At 39.5% G+C, this 20,507-nt stretch overlaps 1 protein-coding gene across 1 annotated transcript in view; it reads left to right on the top strand.

The window, feature by feature from the left end:
- Positions 1-20,507, top strand: part of XKR9 (XK related 9) — a 32,080-nt gene that overhangs the window by 6,474 nt on the left and 5,099 nt on the right. Inside the window, exons 3-4 of the mRNA XM_043976677.1 lie at positions 1,199-1,721; positions 11,104-11,372. Of these exons, the coding sequence (XP_043832612.1) occupies positions 1,450-1,721; positions 11,104-11,372 (541 nt within the window). The 5' untranslated portion in view covers positions 1,199-1,449. The remainder of the gene's footprint in view (positions 1-1,198; positions 1,722-11,103; positions 11,373-20,507) is intronic.

Below are 20,507 nucleotides of genomic sequence, written 5' to 3' on the forward strand. Positions count from 1 at the left end.
AAGTGTTAAGTGTCTGAGGCCGGATTTGAACTCAGGTACTCCTGACTCCGGGGCCGGTGCTCAATCCACTGCACCATCTAGCTGCCCCAGAGCCTCATCATTTTAACCACCATAACTGGGTATCGGAAAGACTTCTGAACCTTTAAGTTTAACAGTATCTCTCTAGGAGTAGTGAGGCCTACTTGTAAAATTCTGCAAAAGGACCCAGAAGTAAAGTACTATGAACAACAATTAAAAAATTATAAGAAAAGTAGGTATATTTGTTTGTGTTATTGAAAGGTAAATACAGGCAGGAAAAGTTTAGGAAAATTAAGTGGTTTTCTGAGATTTTCATATCAAGGATCTGCCATAAGCACCAGAGTCCTTCAGGGTATGGACTGTTTCATTTTGTCCTTGTCTTTCCAGTACCTGGTACAGTCTCTGGCACATAGTAGGAGTTTACTATATGTTTGTTAATTGATTGACTTAGTCATACTCAATATATTAGTTGGGTGAGAGTGAGAGGTTCCCTCTCTAGTGGTTCACTTCTGCCTTTATGAACCTAGGGCAAGTTGCTCACGCTCTGTGGGCTTCCTCATCTGTAAAATGATATCATTGGTCTAGATCCGTGATGTCAAACTCAAATAAAAATGAATTCAAATCCAGCCTCAGACACTTACTTTGACCCTGGGCAAGTCACTTAATCCTGTTCACCTCAATTTCCTCAGCTGTAAATATGAGCTGGAGAAGGAAATGACAAACCACTCCAGTATCTCTGCCAAGAAAGCCCCAAATGGGGTCACAGAGAGTCGGACACGACTAAAACATCACAACAAGGCTTATATAAGGATCCTTGTGGCTGCATATTAACTTAGCAGACCACATATTACCATTATGCATGTCCTTTTTTTTTTATTATTATTTCGTTAAATATTTCCCCAAGTATATTTTAATCAGGTTCCGGCCATACTGGGGAGTGAAGTGGCCATCAGTGTCTGGACTACATGACCTCTGAGGGCGTTCCCAGCTCTGGAGCTATGATTCCATGGATGTTTGCTTTCTTTTCTTTTCTTTTTTTTAAAAAAAATGTATCTATTTTAAATTTATTTTTTATTTTTTACTTTATTTTATTTTTTTTGGATGTTTGCTTTCTAAGTTTTTAGCATTTTGGGGTATCATGTTCAAGATTCTCATGAGCTTTCCCTTTTTTTGTTCTTAGGTGCAGTTATTTGGAACAAAGGACGGATATCGTGTTCATTTTGAAACAGACAGTCGAATGCCCCATCTCTGCATCTAGTGTCCTAACATTAGTTTTCTAGAAAAGGTTTTAGTCTTATTAATTTTCGTATGACTTTAGTCAACAGAAGTTAAAATTCAATACTACAGTAAAGAATGCATTAATATTAATTGCCCACATTTAAAAAAATTAAATAATAGGAAGCAGGCAGCTAAGAACTATAGTGTCACATAATGCGTTTTACAAAAAATAATTTTCTGATGTTAGTTCTTGGCATTGTAATCTATGTGGTGGATTTAATAGTGGATATCTGGGTGTCTGTGAATTTTTTCTATAAAGGACAGCATATTTTAGGTATTTTAACAATGAGTTTTATGCTCATTGCAGCAGGGGTGGTCCAGTGTTTTAGTTTTATATGGTACAAGGAAGATTTTCAGAAAATGGGTCAGAAAGGGCCATATTGCAGTCTCCTAATTCATTGCTTTCAAGGAGGAGTTTTTACAAGGTAAGTTTAAACTTTTAATCATTAACAAAGCTTCCCCCTCTTTTATTCATCCTCATTCAAGTTTTTGGCTCATATTTAACTAATGTAGAAAAGCATTCAAATGTCTCCACTGTTTGTATGATGTGCAAAGGTCATTCATTCCATGCAAGTAGTACTGACTTAACATGGTAGAGTATCTACAGAATTTTCAAGGTATATTTATAAAACACTTCAATTTATATTTTGTCAATAGGCAGTCAGTGTCACAAGATTCATGTGAAAACCTGGTTTGTTACAAGAGAAATGAACATGCTTGTGGAATCCAAAGGGTTCCCCGAGTTTATAGAAGTTTACATTTTTATAATAGCAGGACAAAGGGAGGAAGGGGCATGAGATGGAAGGGGGAACAACATAGCAATGGTGGGAGAAAGGACAAGACCACTTCCCACAGGGAAGAGCAAGGTGATGGCAAAAGCCTCAGTCTTTCCCTTGGGAACTGCTAGACTATGAAGATAGAAGGGTCTGCCTATCTGCAAAGGACCCCAGCTGCACCAGCATTATCCCAGCCTGGCACAGACTGGCTGGTGCCTATGTTGTCTCCCAGGGACACACTGAGGGCCTCCTGCATGCTCTGGGTCCGGTATTTCTGGAAAATATGGCAACTCAAAAAGACAAGTTCAGGGGATCCCTTAACAGCTCTTAACAATTTGAACGTAGGGGGCAGCCAGGTGGCGCAGTGGATAGAACACCAGCCCTGGATTCAGGAAGGACCTGAGTTCAAACCCTGCCTAAGACACTTGACACTTACTGGCTGTGTGACCCTGGGCAAGTCACTTAACTCTCATTGCCTTGCAAAAAAAAGGCAAAAAAAAAAAAAAGACATAGATTTTAGGGGCAGTTAGATGGCGCAGTGGATAGAGCACCGGCCCTGGAGTCAGGAGTACCTGAGTTCAAATCCGGCTTCAGACACTTAACACTTATTGGCTGTGTGACCCTGGGCAAGTCACTTAACCCCAATTGCCTCACCAAAAAAAAAACCAAAGAAAAACAAAACAATTTGAACGTAGGTAATTTCTTAGTGTAACAAGTTAAAATGTCATTTCACTTCTGGTGCACCTTACTGAAATGAAATTATAACATCTTTCACTTGAATTATAAATATCATCTGCTTTTTATATCAATCTAATAAGTAGACCATCATTTTGAGGACACTTTACTAATCTATAAAATAAGGAAATTTAACTAGATGACTTTCAAGGTATGTTCCAGTCATGACTATGATGTTGTTTACTAAGAATTTTATTCTGTTAAAATAAATTCACAATCTAAGAAGATGAGTAGATGACAGTAGGTGATGTTGACCATCCTCTCTTCCTGGATTCTGCTTCCTCTCTGGGTTTCTCCTGCCTGTCTCACCATTCCTCTTCAGTCTCCTTTGCTGACTCATCACCCATATCATGCTCAAGTTTTTGTCCTAGGCCTTCTCTCTCTACCTTCTATTTCTTCCTGACTTGATCAACTCCCATGGGTTTAATAATTATTGCTGTTCAGATGACTCACATCTAGCTATCTGGCTTCAGACTCTCCCCTGAACTTCACTCCTGCACCTTTCACGGTCTATTGGACATTCCAATATGCCTGTCTTAGAGACATTTCAAACTCAACATATCTAAAATAGAACTTGTTATGTTTTTCCCCAAACCTGTTCTTCTTGCAAACATCCCTGTTTTTGTCAAAGTTAGCCCTGTTCTTTCAGTGTCTTAGATTTGTAGTTTTACTGTTATCCTCAGTTTATTCATCTCTTGCCCTGCATATAAATGGCCAAACCTCTACAGCATCTCTCTTCTCTATCCCCTATTAGTTACCATATATGGAAGTTACTGTCTTCAGACTCTCATCACAACTCACTTGAACTATTGCAATAGTCTCCCAATTGGTTTCTCATCCTCAAGGCTCTCACTATTCCAGCCCATTCTCCTCAAGTTGTCAAGTCAGCAAGCAGTTTTTAAGTTTCTGCAATGTGCCAGGCCTTGTAATAAGTGCTGGAAATACAAAAACAAGCAAAAAGAAAGCCTCTGACCTCAAGGAGCTTACATTTTTTTTCTAATGGGAAAAAAACACATGAAAGGAAGATGAAAGAATATTGAGAGGAGAAGGAGCTCATGAGGACACATGGTCGAAAGAGAATCCCTGAGAGTCTGGAGCAGAGCCCAGAGAGGAATGAAGGAGTGCACATAACTGGCCTGGGCCTTTTCTTAAAATGGAGGTTCTGGGAGACACTGACCTATCAGAAGGGGGGGCTTCAGGTTAGTGCAAACTTCCAGGGGGAGAGGCTGCTTTTGTGAAGAAGAAAGTTCTGAGAGTTGGGAGTAAAGCCTGAGGAGAAATGAAGGAATGATCATAGCTGCCCAATTGATTTTCTCTGAGAACAGATCTGATCAGGTCATTCCCCTGCTTAATTCCAGTGAATCTCTGTTTTCTTAAGGTTAAAATATTAATTCCTTAATTTGCATTTCACAATCTGTCCCCAACCTAGCCTTCTAGCCTTGTTATACCCATTTCTCCTTCCTGCACTCCATAGTCCAGCCAGTCTTCTCTGGTCCTTAGACGTGGAATTCTACTTTTCCATACCTAAACCTTTGTGCTAGTCATCCTCCATGATTGAAATACACTCCCTTCTCACCTCTGTCTCATAGAATTCCTTTATTCCTTCAAGATGTAACTCAAAACACCATTTTACTAAGCTACTGTTAGAGCATTACCCTGATTTGCTAGTTTACTTCTAGTCCTGACAGCTTGGCATAGCCTATTCTCTGTGAAATCTTACTTCCTCTTAAGAAAAAAACAACAACAACAAATTGAAACATTTACAACTATAAAGAAGGGCATAAAAGAAGGCTGTGTATGAAACTGAATTTATTATAGTTTGTTTTTTAGTGTGGTAGTACCAATATTACTAACTCTATGTGACTGTCTCCTTATGAAATGCTTTCTTTTCTATTTTTAAATGTTTTATCAATCTTGTTTTTTCCTTGTTTTTATATCACCCTTACTACCTTATCCCACAACTTACCCTCCCACTCCCCTACCCAAATAAAAGCTCTTTCTTGTAACAATTGAATATGGAAAAATAAGTCAAACAAAACAAAAGTGAGTTTTATAGGTAATGTATGAGAATATATGTCTTGAGGGCAGCTAGGTGGCATGGTGGATAAAGCACTGGCCCTGGATTCAGGAGGACCTGAGTTCAAATCCAACCTCAGACACTTGACACTTAACTAGCTGTGTGACCCTGGGCAAGTCACTTAACCGTCATTGCCCCACCAAAAAAAAGAAAAAGAAAGAAGGAAAGAAAGAAGAGAATATATGTCTCACTCTGTACCTATTGACCATGACCAATTTACCCAGAGAGGTAGGAGACATGCTGCATCATCAGTCGTCTGGAGTTGTGATTGATCATTGCTTTGATCAGAGTTTTTAAATTTTTCAAAGTTATTTTCCTTTATAATGTTGTAGTCTATTGTATAACTATTATAAAAATATTTCTCCTGGTTCTGCTCATTTCTTTCTGTATCAGTTTATAGAAGCCTTCTCAGATTTCCTAGAATCTGTCCCTTTCATCCTTTCTTAGGACACAGTATGTATATTCCATTACATACCATAAATTGTTCACCCATTCCCCAATCAACACCAATTTCCAGTTCTGTTATATTAAAAAATGTGCTGTTATAAGTACTTTTGTAGTATAGATCTTTTCCTTTTTTCCTTAGTCTTTTTGGGGTATAGGCCTAGTAGTGGTATTTCTGTGTCAAAAAGCACACACAGTTGAGTGACTTTGGGTATGGTTCCAAATTGTATTCCACAATTGTTGGATCAGTTCACAGTTTTACCAGTCAGTCAGGCAATAAACATTTATTAAATACCTACCATGTGCCAGTCACCGTGCTAAGCAATGGGGATACAAAATGAAGTAAAAGATGGTCACTGTTCTCAAGGAGTTCAAACTCTAATAGGGGAGGCAACATTCAAAAATTATTTACTTACAAGCCATATCCAGGATAAATCAGAAATATGATCAACAGAGGGAAGGAACTAGTATTAAGAGGGGTTGGGAAAGGCTTCCCATAGAAGGTAGGATTTTAGCTGGATTTTGATGGCAGCCAGGAGGCAGAGATGAGGGGAGAGCCAATGCAAATGTCATAAGATGCAGTGAGTTGTTCCTGTAACAACAGGGAGGCCATGTGGCCTCTAAGGTATAAGAAGACTTGAAAGGTGGGGAGGGGGCAGAAGATGAAGGGCTTTGAATAACAGGGGATTTTATATTTGATCCTGAAAGTGATATGAAGTAGGGGGCAATGGTTTCAGACATGTGCTTTAAAAAGATAACTTGGATAGCTAACTGGGGGATGGACTGGACTTGGGGGAGACTTGTGGCAGGGAGACTAACCAGCAGGCTATTACAGTAGTCTGGGTATGAGATAATGAGGGCTAGCACCAGGGTGCTAGCAATGTCAGAGGGGAGAAGGGAATATGTAGGAGAGATGGGGATTTTTTGGCGGGGGGAGAGGCAGTGAGGGTTAAGTGACTTGCCCAGGGTCATACAGCTAGTAGGTGTCAAGTGTCTGAGGCCAAATTTGAACTCAGGTCCTCCTGAATCCAGGGCCAGTGCTTTATCCACTGTGCCACCTAGCTGCCCCCAGGAGAGATGTTTTAAAGGTAAAAATGACAGGACTTGGCAGCAGATTGGATACAGAGGAGCATGGGGTGAGAGAGTGAGAAGTGAAGTTTGACACAAGTCATGAGTTTGGTTTTCTAGGTGGAGCTCTTGACAGTAATAGGGAAGAGCAGAGGGTTTTGGGGAAAAGAAAATGGGTTAAGTTTTGGACATGTTGAATTTAGGATGTCATCTGGTTTGAAATGTTGAATAGTTAATTAAAGATGTGAGATTGGAGGTCAGCAGAGATATTAGGACTGGATAATAAGTGGATTTGAGAATCATTAGCATAGAGGTGATAATTGAAGGCATGAGAGCTGATAAGATCAATAAGTAAAAGAATTTAGAGGGTAAGAGAAGATGGCCCAGGAGAGAGCCCTGTGGGACACATCTAGTTAGTGGGAGTGACAGGAATGAAGATCCAGCAAACAAGACTGAGAAGGAATGGTCTGATAGGGAGGAGATGAACCAGGAGAGAGGGATGTCCCAAAATCTAGAGAGAAGAGTATCAAGGAGAAGAGGGTGATCAGCAGTATCAAAGGCTTCAGAGAGGTCAAGAAGGATGAGGATTGAGAAAAGGCTATTAAATTTGGCAATTAAGAGATTCCTAATAACTTTGGAGAGAGCAGTTTGGTTTAATGGTGAGGTTGGAAGCCTGACTGTGGAGAGTTAAGAAGAGAGTGAGAGGAAAGGAAGTGGAGGCATTGATTGTAGAGATACTTCTCAAGAAGTTTAGCCAAATAGTTCACCCTTGCTGCCCGCTCCCCGCCCCCCCCCCAAAAGAATTCCCTACTTAGGTTGCTTTTTCTATGATCTCTTCTAAGTTATTTATTTTCCTTTCAATTTTTTCCTCCCAAACTCTATAATTTCATTTTTAAAATTTCTTGCTTCATTTCTTCTACCCACTCTTGTAGTACTTGTGGAGAAACCATATTTCCTCTAGGGCTCTTCTTGGAGTTGTTGTTGGATTAAGCTCTTTTTTTGTTTTTTTTTGTCTCTTGAGCTTCTCTTAGTCCATAGTATTTTTTTCCCTTGGGTTTGTGGTTTTCTACTTATTCCCATTTTTAGCTTCAGTTTTTGGAGTGGAATTTTGCCTTGGCTTCAATTTCATTCTCCTGGTGGTCCACTGTGGGTCCAAACCTTGGTTGTTTTTCTCCTCTTCTTTGCATGATTCTTAGTCAGCAGTTGGTTCTTTTCTCTGCTGTGACCCTGACAAGCCCCAAGTGAGATATTGACAATAACGCTGGTGATCTCTTGGCACTGGTGCCTGGGTGCTGAGTTGGCTCAGTCTCTTGATGCGGCTCTAAGTGAGTGTGAGTATAGGGCTTAAGATGTTCCTGCTCAGAATGCTGGCTAGTGGCAGGTTCATTTTGAGGTATTTGATCTGGTTCCCTTCCACTCCTCATTTCCTCTGGCTTTTACCTGGTCGCCAGGGTTCAGATTGCTTTCCCTGGTATAGCTTGTGTCCTTGCCACCACTGCTTCCCAGTTTACCCAAGTTGGCACTGATTTTCCTGGTGCCACTCTTTGGCCAGCTGCCATCTTTTTGTGCAGTTCTGTACTGGGTAGAGGAGCTCACTTCTGTTTATTTTTTGTATTTATTTATGACTTGCCATTCTCAGGTCCTTTTTAGGTATTTGTTGAAGCTTTTGTGAGGCTTTCACATCACCATATCAGCCAGAAGTTATTGCCTTTTTTTTTTTTGATAACCTCCTTTTTTTCTAAATGTTCAGTAATCCTCACTAATAATACTTTTTAGAAATTTTTTAGTATTTGAAGTCAAGTTTACTGTCATCATTTTCAGAATCTATTCTCTTTCCTTTTTTTAAAAATTAGGTTATCTGCCTTTTGATAACTTTCACATTCTCTGTTGCCTGTTAAAGGGCACAGGTAGAGGCTCAGCAATCACACCCTTCATTTTCAAAAGAACTCGAGGATGTAGTTCCTTTGTGCCTCATGACTTGAATTTAACAAGGACTGCTAGGTGTTTTCCTAGTCCATACTTATCTTATTATCCCTGTTAGTTACTTTTGTTCTTTCCAGTACAAAGGTCATTTTCTTTGGCAGAACAAAAAGCAAAAATAAAAGATGAGCCGGCTTTGGTTTTGTCTATTGTCAGTTATTATCTAATACATCCTGAGCACAGTCTATTCATTCTTTGAATATCCTACTTTTCCCTAATGTAACTAAGAAGCATCCTTTTTGTTGTCCTTAGCTTTCTTCTGCACTTTCATCTCATTTTGAGTTTTATCACTTCTGACACTATTCTTATAGTACCATGCTATGCTTTTTGTACTCATCCTTCTCTACCTGTGTTTGCTCCTACCTTCTGTGCATATGTTTAAAAAAATCCAAGTAGGTTTAATTAGTTCTCTGTGCATACATCTCATTCTCTTCAGACCACTCCTATAGGCTTGCTCACAGTTTTTGCTTGTTTCATTTTTGTGCCTTCAGAATTTATTTCCTGAGAATTTCCCATACTTCTTGAGCTTATTTCCTCTTAAGGATTTTCCTCCATGAGATTCTACCTTTCCTTCCTCTAAACTCTTTATCTCTCTGGCTTTCTTCTCTTTTCTCACACACTCTTGGATAAAATGGTTACTTTCCTCCACATTGTCCATCATGTTAAGACCTAGCAGGCAGTTCCTCTCTTCTGGTAAGAATTAGATCCAGAATAGAATTTCTCCTTGTTGGTTTCTCCTAGCTTTTGAAGAGTGAACTTATCATTAAGGCTGCAAAGAAGAGAATATCAAGAGGGCAATCAGCATGTCAAAGGCCGCAGGGAGATTGGGAAGGTTGAGGATTGAGATAAGGCCATTAGATTCGGAAATTAATAGGTCACTGGTAATTTTTGTTTTTTGTTTTTTGTTTTTTTAGTCTACAGAGACAAAACCTTTAATAAAAGTGCATATTGAATACAAAATTTAAAGAGAGCAGGGAACTATAGAAAGCAAATGATGCCCATTCACCAGTAATGAGTTGTTTGTCCTTTCTTGAAGAGGACCATGACATCAGGGTGATGTCATGACTTGCAGTGAATTGCATTTAAGTGAAGCAGGGTTGGATCACTGGTAATTTTGAAAAGAGCAGTTTTGGTTGAATGGTAAAATCAGAACCCAGACTTCTTTAGAGAGTTAAGTGGAAAGGAAGAGGAAAAAAAGTGAAGGCATTGATTGTAGATGAACTTCTCAAAGAGTTTAGCCATAAAAGGGAGGACAGATATAGTATAGAATTATAGAACCATTAATAATGTTTTAGAATACTTTAGAATACAACTCTGCCAACATGGGATTTAATAATTTTCTGAGCCATTTTTGTCATTCTAGTAGGCATAAAGTGGTATCTTAAGATTGTCTTGTTTTCTCCGAGCATCTTTTCATATTAACAGTTTATACCTTCCTTTTTAAATTGTTCAAGTCTTTTGACAGTTGCTCCATCGATGTATCAGTTCTTTATAGATCCTATATGTCAACTTTATCTAACACATTTAATGTAAATATTTTGCCCCAATTACTTTTTCTTTTAATATAGACGTATTGCTTTTGTTACACAAAATTCTCATTTTTGTGTATTTGTAACATATATTTTTCTCCCATGATTTCTTCTAATTATTTGATTGATAAAATGTCCCTCCTTTTCCATACTTGAGATATAGTATACATTTTTCTTCTACTTTTAAAAATGATTTAAAATATTTAGATTCCTGATCCAACTTGGATTTATTCTATAAGATGATGTGAAGTTTGATTATAAATACATATTTTGCCATCTATTTAATTTTTCTATCCATTTTTTACAAATTCCATTCTCTGGTATTTTTTCAGTGTGGTTTTATCAAACACTAATTTTTTATATTTATTGTGGTCTATCGCCATTCCAAATATGTCAATGTTCATTTGATACATTTCTCTGTTATTTTCATAAAAGTTTTTATAAAGAACTTAGTACATTTTGATGTCTGGTAATGCCAGCCCTCAATTAGTAGTTATTTTTTTTTCATAGGTCTTGAAAGTCGTGTCTGTTTTTCTATGTGAATTTTATCAGTATTTTGTTAAGTTGATTTAAATGCTATTTTAAATGTTGTTCTGTTATTTCCTGCAGAGAAGAATTAAGAGAAATGGGTACAGGGAGACCCTGATATAGATATCAGGCCTCCATATAGAGAATTGGAATTTAATGCTGTCCAAAAATAAAATATGCTGCCTTGGGAGGGAGAGAGCTCCCCATTCCTGGAAAACAATATGAACATTTATCAGGGATGTTTTAGATAGGATACATATTTACATAGTAGTTGTACTAGATGAACTCTGAAATCCTGCCAACTTTGCAGCTTTATAATTTTGCCTTTTCTGTTGTCACAATTCTAAAACAGAAAAATCTGAAGCAATATGTTGCTGAAGGATGTTGAATAAGTCTACACTTAAACCCATATTTTTAAAAAAATTTTTTTTTTGCGGGGCAATGGGGGTGAAGTGACTTGCCCAGGGTCACACAGCTAGTAAGTGTCAAGTGTCTGAGGCCAGATTTGAACTCAGGTACTCCTGAATCCAGGGCCAGCGTTTTAACCACTGCGCCATCTAGCTGCCCCCATTAACCCCATATTTTTTCACAACAGTTGTCATAAATGTTAAAACACATACTTCATATGTTAATTACTGATAATAAGATAATAACAATATATATTTAACAGGTATTGGTTTGCTTTGAGAAATGGATACCGTTTGGCTTTCCAATGCAGCAGCTCAGATGACCTCTCTGGTGGACCTACCTTGACACAAGACCCCACAGACATCTCTACTCCCAGTAGAGAAGAACCAGCTGACTTACATCAAAAAGTGATAAATGAAGTGGCTGACTTGAGCATGCTCAGGCTATTTGAAATATACCTTGAGGCCTCTCCACAGCTCTTGATTCAACTCTATGACCTGATGGAATCTGATCAAATTGGCTGCTGTCAGGGTAAGCCTTTCAGGACACTGTGGAAGATGTGCAAAGCTCCCTGACTATATGCAGTATTTTCTTTGTCATATTTGTACAAATTTCCAAAATGTCTGATTTTAAAGAAATGTAGTTAGTATAACAGTGGTAGAGGCACTGAATACAAAATAGCATAAGTGAAGGCTGCTCAGTGGTGAAGGACTGAGAATGAGGAAGACCTGGTTTGTATCCTGCCTCATGCATGAGCTGTGTGATCTCAGTCAAGTCAGCAGTACTGACCTCAGAAGATAACACAGCTGTTAGCAAATCTTACTGGCACTATATAAATGCTAGCTATTCTTAATAACTAATACCTGTTCAATCAAATTAAATTGTAGTCTACCAATGTGCTCTTTGATGTGGAGCATCATCTATGGGGACATAGCATGTTTTCCAACCTGTTTTAGTACAAGGGTTCCCCGAGTCCCAACTGGGATGATTAGTAGGCTAATGAAATGGACCTACCTGTTATTAAAATTATTCCTTTCCCATAGTGTTTTGTACAAGTGACCTAGGACTGGACTGTTTTGCATCTGATTGCCAATTTTCTAAATCAGGGGTTGAAAACCTGGGGTTAAAAGGCTATATATCAGGGGTTCTTAACTTGGAGTCTGTATGCTTATTTTATTTATTTTTTTTCTACCCACAGCTATACTTCTCATAGCATTTATTTTCGATTTACATGTAAGGGTAGTTTTCAACATTCATTTTCATAAGATTTAGAGTTCCAAATTTTTTCCCCTCCCTCCCTCCCTTTCCTCTCCCCTCCACAAGATCGCAATCGGGTTATATATGTGCAATCCACAAGTGTTCTTTTTATCAGTTCTTTCTATAGGGGTGCATAGTAAGCTTCCTCATTAGTTCCTTGAGATTGTCTTGGATCATTGCACTGCTGAGAGTAGTTAAGTCATTTATAATTACTCACTGAACAATACTGATGTCACTACGCACAATGTCCTCTCAGCTCTGCTCACTTCACTATACATCGATGTTCATTAGTCTTTCAAGGTTTTTCGGGGATCATCCTGTTTGTCATTTCCTGTAGCACAAGACCATTCCACTACAACCATATAACAGCTTTTTCCATCATTCCTCAATTGATGGACTTTCCCTCGATTCCCAATTCTTAACCTCCACCAAGAGTTGCTATATATATATATATATATATATATATATATATGTATATGTATATATGTGTATATATATGTGTGTGTATGTGTATATATATATGTATATATATATGTGAGATTTAAAATTGGATATTAGATCATAAATCTCACCTACTTAACCTTTCCCTTAATTTATCTCCCAGACTAGTAAATGGAAGAAGCTTTTGGTTTTCTAGATAGACCTTTTATTGTCAAGGTAGTCACAAGGTGATGTTGATTAAAAGGATAGGAAAGTAGAAACACAATACAAATTGTCTTAAGTCTAAGCTTAGTCTATATTTCTTATAAAAACTCACCAAACCGAAAAGGCCACCTTTGGAGAGAGACCGTCTGTGCCGCGCCATCAGGAGCCCTACCAAGCAGGAAAAAGCCCCACTTCCGTTCTCTCCACCCCAGAAGTCGAGTCCCCGCAGGCAGTCTGACGTGCACAGCAGGCGGACTGTTCGTCTCCTCCCCAAAAGGGTGGTCCTTCAAAAACTGGCGTCTTTCAGTTATCCTAACCGACTGTTAAAAACTTTCATATTTTTTACCACATATATATATATATATATTTTTTTTTTTTTAGTGAGGCAATTGGGGTTAGGTGACTTGCCCAGGGTCACAGAGCTAGTAAGTGTTAAGTGTCTGAGACTGGATTTGAACTCAGGTCCTCCTGACTCCAGGGCCAGTGCTCTATCCACTATGCCACCTAGCTGCCCCTATAAATATTTTTTGTACAAATTTTCCCCCTTTTCTCTTTTTCATGATTACTATTGTTAACTGTTTCCCTTCCATCCTATTCCCTTCCCCATGATATTTATTCTATTATCCATCTTCTTTCATCCTATCACTCTTCAAAAGAGATTTGCTTCTGTCTGTCCCCTCCCCCAATCTGCCCTTCCTTCTTTTGCCCCTCTCTCTTTATCCCCTTCCCCTCCTATTTTCCTACAGGGTTAGAGAGATTACTCCACCCAATTGAGTGTATACATTATTCCCTCCTTGAGCCAATTCTAATGAAATTGAGGTCTTTGAGCCAATTTTGGTGAGTGTTGGGCTCATTTACTGCCCAGATTAAATAGGTTACCCCACCCAGTTGGGTGTGTCTGTTAGTCCCTCCCAGAGGCAACTCTGATGAGTTTAAGATCTTTGAGCCTTTTCTGATGAGTATAAAATTCATTTACTGCTCTGCTCCTCTCCCATCTCTTCCCCCACTCCATAAGCCTTTTCCTATTACTTTCATGAAGGATTTCACTTCTGCCCTTCCCCCTCCCCCAGTGAATTCCCTTCACCCCTCAATTTAACCCTAAAGATGTTATCATCTAGCTAAGTGACACAGTGGACAAATCATCACCCCTGGACCCAGGGGGATCCCAGCCAAAACCCAACCTCAGACACAAGACAGTCGCCCACTGTATGACCCCGGGTATGTCCCCCAGCTCCAATTTTTTTATGGTTCTCTAGGGTCTTGTATTTGAAAGTCAAATTTGCCATTTAGTTCAAGTCTTTTTATCACAAATATCTGAAAGTCTTCTTTTTCATTAAAGTCCCACTTTTTCCACTGAAAGATAATGCTGAGTTTTGCTGGGTAGGTGATTCTTGGTTTTAATCTCAATTCCTTTGCCTTTAGGAATATCATATTCCATACCCTCCGGTCCTTTAATGTAGATGCTGCTAGATCTTGTGCTATTCTGACTGGGGCTCCACAGTACTTGAATTCTTTCTTTTTGGCAGCTTGCAATATTTTCTCCTTGACCTGAGAGCTCTGGAATTTGGCTATAATATTCCTGGGAGTTTTCCTTTTGGGATCTCTTTCAGGAGGTGATCAGTGGATTCTTTCAATTTCTATTTTAGCTTCTTCTTCTAGAATTTCAGGGCAATTTTCCCTGAGAATATCTTGGAAGATGGTGTCTAAGCTCTTTCCTTGATCATGGTTTTCAGGTAGACCAATAATTTTCAAATTATCTCTTCTGGACCTATTTTCCAGGTCGGCAGTTTTCCCCAGAAGATATTTCACATTGCCCTCTATTTTTTTATTCATTTGGATTTGCTTTATTGTGTCTTGGTTTCTCATAAAGTCACTAGCTTCCATTTGTTCAGTCCTAATTCTTAGGCAATTGTTTTCATCAAAGAACTTTTGTACTTCTTTTTCCATTTGGCCAATCTGACTTTTCAAGCTGTTGACTTTTTTCTCATGTCTTTCCTGCATCACCCTCATTTCTCTTTCCATTTTTTCCTCTACCTTTCTAATTTTATCTTCAAAGTCCTTTTTGAGCACCTCTATGGCCTGAGACCAATTCATATTTTTCTTGGAAGCTTTAGATATAGGAGCCCTGACATTGACAGTCCTAGGTGGTATGATTTAAGGAGAATCAGGTTCTTCCCTCGGCCAGCCTGTTTCCTGGTCCTAGATGACCCCAGACCAACTTGCTAATCAACCAGCTTTGTGTGTTGTGGTTGTTAGCTCTGACAAGCCTGTGCCCCTCCCCCACCTGGGCCACTTCTACTCGGGCCTACCACCTGGTTCTCAGTAGGGGTGTAAAATCCAAGTTCTGCCTTAGCACCAGCATAGACCCCTGTAGTTTTCTCCCTGCCCAGGGCTCAGCCCACTCACCAGACTGTGAGCTTAGTTCCAGATGACACTGGTGCTTCAGCTGATTCAGAGGCTCTGGGGGTCTGCTTCTCTGGTGAGGCCTTCCTGGAACTGGATCTGTGTCAAGGTGACTGTGGGGTTGGGCTCAACTCCTGTATCAGCACAGCAGCTCCCTCCTTCTGACCTTCCAAGCTGTTCTTGGTTAGAAGATGGTTTCAGCACATTCTTCTGTGAGTTTTGCTGCTCCGGGCATTTTCCTATGGCATTATTTGGATGTTTTTTGGAGCGATCGTGTCATGAGTTTGGGAGCTCACTGTATGCTTATTTTTTAAAAAATATTTTTATAGCTGCATTTCAAAACAACTAGTTTCCTTTGCAGTCCAATGGATTTTATTTTATACAATTAAAATCGTTATTCTGTGACAGGGTCTGTAGACTTCAAGCAGACTTCCAAAGGGGTCTGTAACATTAAAAAGTTCAAAAACTCTTGATATAGATGGATGTTTCCAAATGTTCCATAGTATCTGGATCACCCTTTATTTAATTGCTTAGGAATCCAGCGATATCTGTGGCTTTCTTCTGGGTTGTGTCCTCATCAATTCAGCAAACATTTATTAAGTGCTTGCTAGGTCTGGGGCATTTTGCTTGTTCTTGGGGATCAAAAAACCAGAAATGAAACATTTCTTTAATCAACCCTCCAATAAGTTTACTTTCTCCTGGGAGGATATAAGGTATTTTCAGATATTAATAATAATGGCAGTAGCTAACATTTATATAGCACTTTAAGGTTTCCAAAATACTTTAAATATATTATGTCATTTGGTGCAAGAACAGTTGAGGAGAGAGAGTGCTTACATCTGTGGAGATCAGGAAAGGCTTCATGTAGAAGGTGGCATCTGAATGAAGTCTTGAAAGAAAATATTGAGGCTTCTAAACTAGAGTGGGAAGTCATCTTGATTGGGGGAGCTAGTCGGTTTATAATATCTTTGGTTCATATAATCACCCCCAAACTTTAAAAAATGGCACAATTGCACTCAATACTTCACATTCATTTTCTGCTGAGGCGGCACTCACTCTTTTACAGGTGTTATAACTAAAGCTTTACAGAATTACCATGAGGTAGATAATTTTGGTATCTATCACCCAGTGATTGAATTAACTCAGAGCTCAGATGGATCTGTGATTTCATCAATATGGACATTTTCTTTAGTAAGGCTGACCACAACTTCTCAACCCTGCTCTTTATATGCAGTGCTTGTCCATATCACCCTGTAAGTCTGGATAAAGGGTTCTCCTACCATGCTTTCTATTCATAACTAATGAACCATATGGGCAGGAAATTTGTAATTCCTTGCTGTTGCTATGTATCAATATTCTTTTAGATCATACATTTTTGATGAAATCCATTACTCTGGCTTTTTATAATTTCCCTTTAGTTATATGTACTCAACTCATGCCCACCATGCACTTCTCCATTGATCTCTTAGTGACACTGGCTTTTAATTCTTTATGGCTTATAGTGTTCTATGACTCAAGACAATACAACAACACTGACAGAATATAGGTATTGAAAACATGGATCTTAGTTTCAGGAAAAAGTTTGGGATTATTAAAGAAGTTTTGTCATTTGCCAAAGGTATTCCAACCTGCTCTCCACTTCCTACTTAATTCTTGGCCCAGCCTGTTCACTTTCAGTGACAAATGAAGATACTGATGTCACTATACACAATGTCCTCCCAGTTCTGCTCGCTTTACTATACATCAGTTCATATGAGTCTTTCCAGGTTTTTCTGGTATCATCCTGTTTGTCATTTCCTATAGCACAATACCATTCCACTACAATCATATACCACAGCTTCTTCAGATATTGCTCAATTGATGGACATTCCCTTGATTCCCAATTCTTAGCCACCACAAAGAGTTGCATAGTTGCTATAAATATTTTTTGTACAATTTTCCCCCTTTTCTCTTTTTCATGATTACTATTGTTAACTGTTTCCCTGTATCCTATTCGCTTCCCCATCTTCTTTCACCCTATCCATCTTCAAAAGGGTTTTGCTTCTGTCTGTCCCCTCCCCCAATCTTCCCTCCCTTCTTCTGCCCTTCTCTCTTTATCCCCTTCCCCTCCTATTTTCCTGCAGGGTTAGATAGATTACTCTTCCCAATGGAGTATGTATGTTATTATTCCCCTCTTGCACCAATTCTGATGAGATGGAGATCCTTGAGCCAATTCTGATGAGTGTTAGGTTTATTTACTGCCCAGAGTAAATAGATTACTCCACCCAATTGGGTATGTGTGTATTAATCCCTCCTTGAGGCAACTCTGATGAGATTAAGGTCTTTGAGCCTACTCTGTGAAGTGTAAAATTAATTTACTGCCCTGCTCCTCCCCCATTTCTTCCCCCACTCCATAAGCCCTTTCCTGTTTCTTTCATGTGGGATTTCATCCCATTGCTACCTCTGTCCATCCCCCTCCCCCAGTGCATTCCCCTCACCCCTCAATTTTACCCTAAAGATGTCATCACGGGGCAGCTAGGTGACACAGTGGACAAAGCATCCACCCTGGACCCAGGGGGATTCCAGCCAAAACCCAGCCTCAGACACAAAACAGTCACCCACTGCATGACCCCAGGTATGTCCCCCAACTCCAATTTTTTTATGGTTCTCTAGGGTTTTGTATTTGAATGTCAAATTTGCTGTTTAGTTCAGGTCTTTTCATCATGAATACCTGGAAAAAAAATCCTCTTTTTCATTGAAATCCCATTTTTTCCTTTGAAAGATAATACACAGTTTTGCTGGATACATGATTCTTGGTTGTAATCTCAATTCCTATGCCCTCTGGAATATCATATTCCATGCCCTCCAGTCCTTTAATGTAGAAGTTGCTAGATCTTGTGCTATCCTGACTGGGGCTCCACAGTACTTGAATTCTTTCTTTTTGGCAGCTTGCAGTATTTTTTCCATGACCTGAGAGCTCTGGAATTTGGCTATAATATTCCTGGGAGTTTTCCTTTTGGGATCTCTTTCAGGAGGTGATCAGTGGATTCTTTCAATTTATATTTTACTTTCTGCTTCTAGAATATCAGGACAATTTTCCCTGACAGTTTCTTGGAAGATGATGTCTAAGCTCTTTCCTTAATCATGGTTTTCAAGTAGATCAATAATTTCCAAATTACCTCTCCTGGACCTATTTTCCAGGTCAGCAGTTTTTCCAAGAAGATATCACATTGCCCTCTATTTTTTTATTCATTTGGATTTGCTTTATTGTGTCTTGGTTTCTCATAAAGTTACTAGCTTCCATTTGTTCAGCCCTAATTCTTAGGCAATTATTTTCCTCAGAGAGCTTTTGCACCTCCTTTTCCATTTGACTTTTCAAGCTGTTGACTTTTTTCTCATGTCTTTCCTGCATTACCCTCATTTCTCTTTCCATTTTTCCTCTGCCTCTCTAACTTTATCTTCAAATTCCTTTTTGAATGCCTCTATGGCCTGAGACCAATTCATATTTTCCTTGGAAGCTTTAGATATAGGGACCCCAACATTGACATCTTCGTCTGAGGGTACACCTTGATCTTCCTTGTCACTAAAGAAACTTCCTAAGGTCCTCACCTTTCTCTGTATGCTCATCTTGCCTTTCTTTTATTTGACTTTTAGCTCCTTAAAGTGGGGCACTGTTTCCAAGCTGTAATATCCCAAGCTTCAGAAGGTCCCAGGTCATATGATTTAAGGAGAATCAGGTTCTTCCCTCGCCCAGCCTGTTCCCTGGTCTGTAGATGACCCCAGACCAACTTGTTAATCAACCAGCTTTGTGTACTGTGGTTGTCAGCTCCAGCAAGCCTGGGCCCCTCCCCCACCTGGGCCACTGTTTTCAAGCCTACCTCTTGGTTCCCAGCCGGGGTGAAAAACCCAAGTTTTGCCTTAGCACCAGCATAGACCCCTGTATTCTCCCCTCTGCCAAGGGCTTGGCCCTCTCACCAGACTGTGAGCTTAGTTCCAGATGACACTGGCGCTTCAGCTGATTCAGAGGCTCTGGGGGGGTCTCCTTCTCTGGTGAGGCCTTCCTGGGACTGGATCTGTGTCAGGGTGACTATGGGGTTTGGCTCCACTCCTGTCTGAGCACAACAGCTCCCTCCTTCTGACCTTCCAAGCTTTCCTTCGTTGGAAGATGCTTTCAGCACATTCTTCTGTGAATTTTGCTGCTCCAGGAATTGTCCTGTGTCATTATTTGGATGTTTTTTAGAATGATTGTGTCATAAGTTCAAAAGCTCACTGCATTTTCTCCCCCTGTTCCACTGTATTATGATGATTTTTTCATTTGTATAAAGAGAGTTACTCTATGTATTCCTCTCTTCGTGCTGCTTATTTCATAGAATCAATTCATATAAACCTTTCCATATTTTTCAGAATTACTCATAGTTATAATTTCTTTTTGCCAAATAATATTTCATTACATTCAAAAGTATTAAAACACATTCATATACTAGCCATTCATATACTAGCCACACTGGTTCCTCCGTGAAAAGAGGCTGCTTCAGCCAATGAGCCTCCACTTCCTAGTTCCTGTCTCTCTCCCCGAAAGGGGAGGTCCTTTAAGCTGATTGATTGACAGTGGATTCTTGCTGATGTCAGTAGTATACTACCTCTGAGAACAACATGTCACTCAGGGCCAGCCAGGTGTCGTCTCTATCCATTCACCCTTAAGTGGATACTCAGTCAGTTTCTCAGTCTCACCCAATTCAAACACTTCTAAATCAGTCTTCAAGTGGGGCCCCTGAGCATCTGCCAAATGCCATTATTTTATCACACTAGGTGGTACAGTGGATAGAGCACCGGCCCTGGATTCAGGAGGACCTGAGTTCAAATCTGGCCTCAGACACTTTACACTTACCAGCTGTGTGACCCTGGGCAAGTCACTTAATCCTCATTGCCCTGCAAAAAGAAAAGAATAACTCAGAGGCCCCAATATCTATAGTTCTGTCAATTAAAAAAAAATCTCGATTCATTTCATTTCAATTCAATTCATTTTAACTGAACAAACATTTATTTAGCACTGATTCTAGGTGGTAGGGATATACAGTTAGGTTATAATATACGCTATACTTTCAAGAAATGTGTAATATAATGTGCCCAAATAACTTTTACTTAGGAATATGTGAAGTATAAAAGAGAGGTCCAGGCAAAGTGCCATAAGAAATTTGAAGTGGAGGAGATCACTTTAAGCTTAGGGAAGGCTTCATGGAAGAAGTTTTATCTGAGTTGGGCCTTGAAGGAAGGGAGGGACTTCAACATGCAAAAATGGGGAGGGGGTATTGTAGGCCTCAATGAGGCAGGAAGGACAGGTTGTGCTGTAGGATTAGAAAGCCATCAGCTTTTATGCCTATA

Source organism: Dromiciops gliroides, chromosome 1 (genome assembly GCF_019393635.1).
Source record: "Dromiciops gliroides isolate mDroGli1 chromosome 1, mDroGli1.pri, whole genome shotgun sequence".
In the NCBI taxonomy this organism is placed as follows: Eukaryota; Metazoa; Chordata; class Mammalia; order Microbiotheria; family Microbiotheriidae; genus Dromiciops; species Dromiciops gliroides.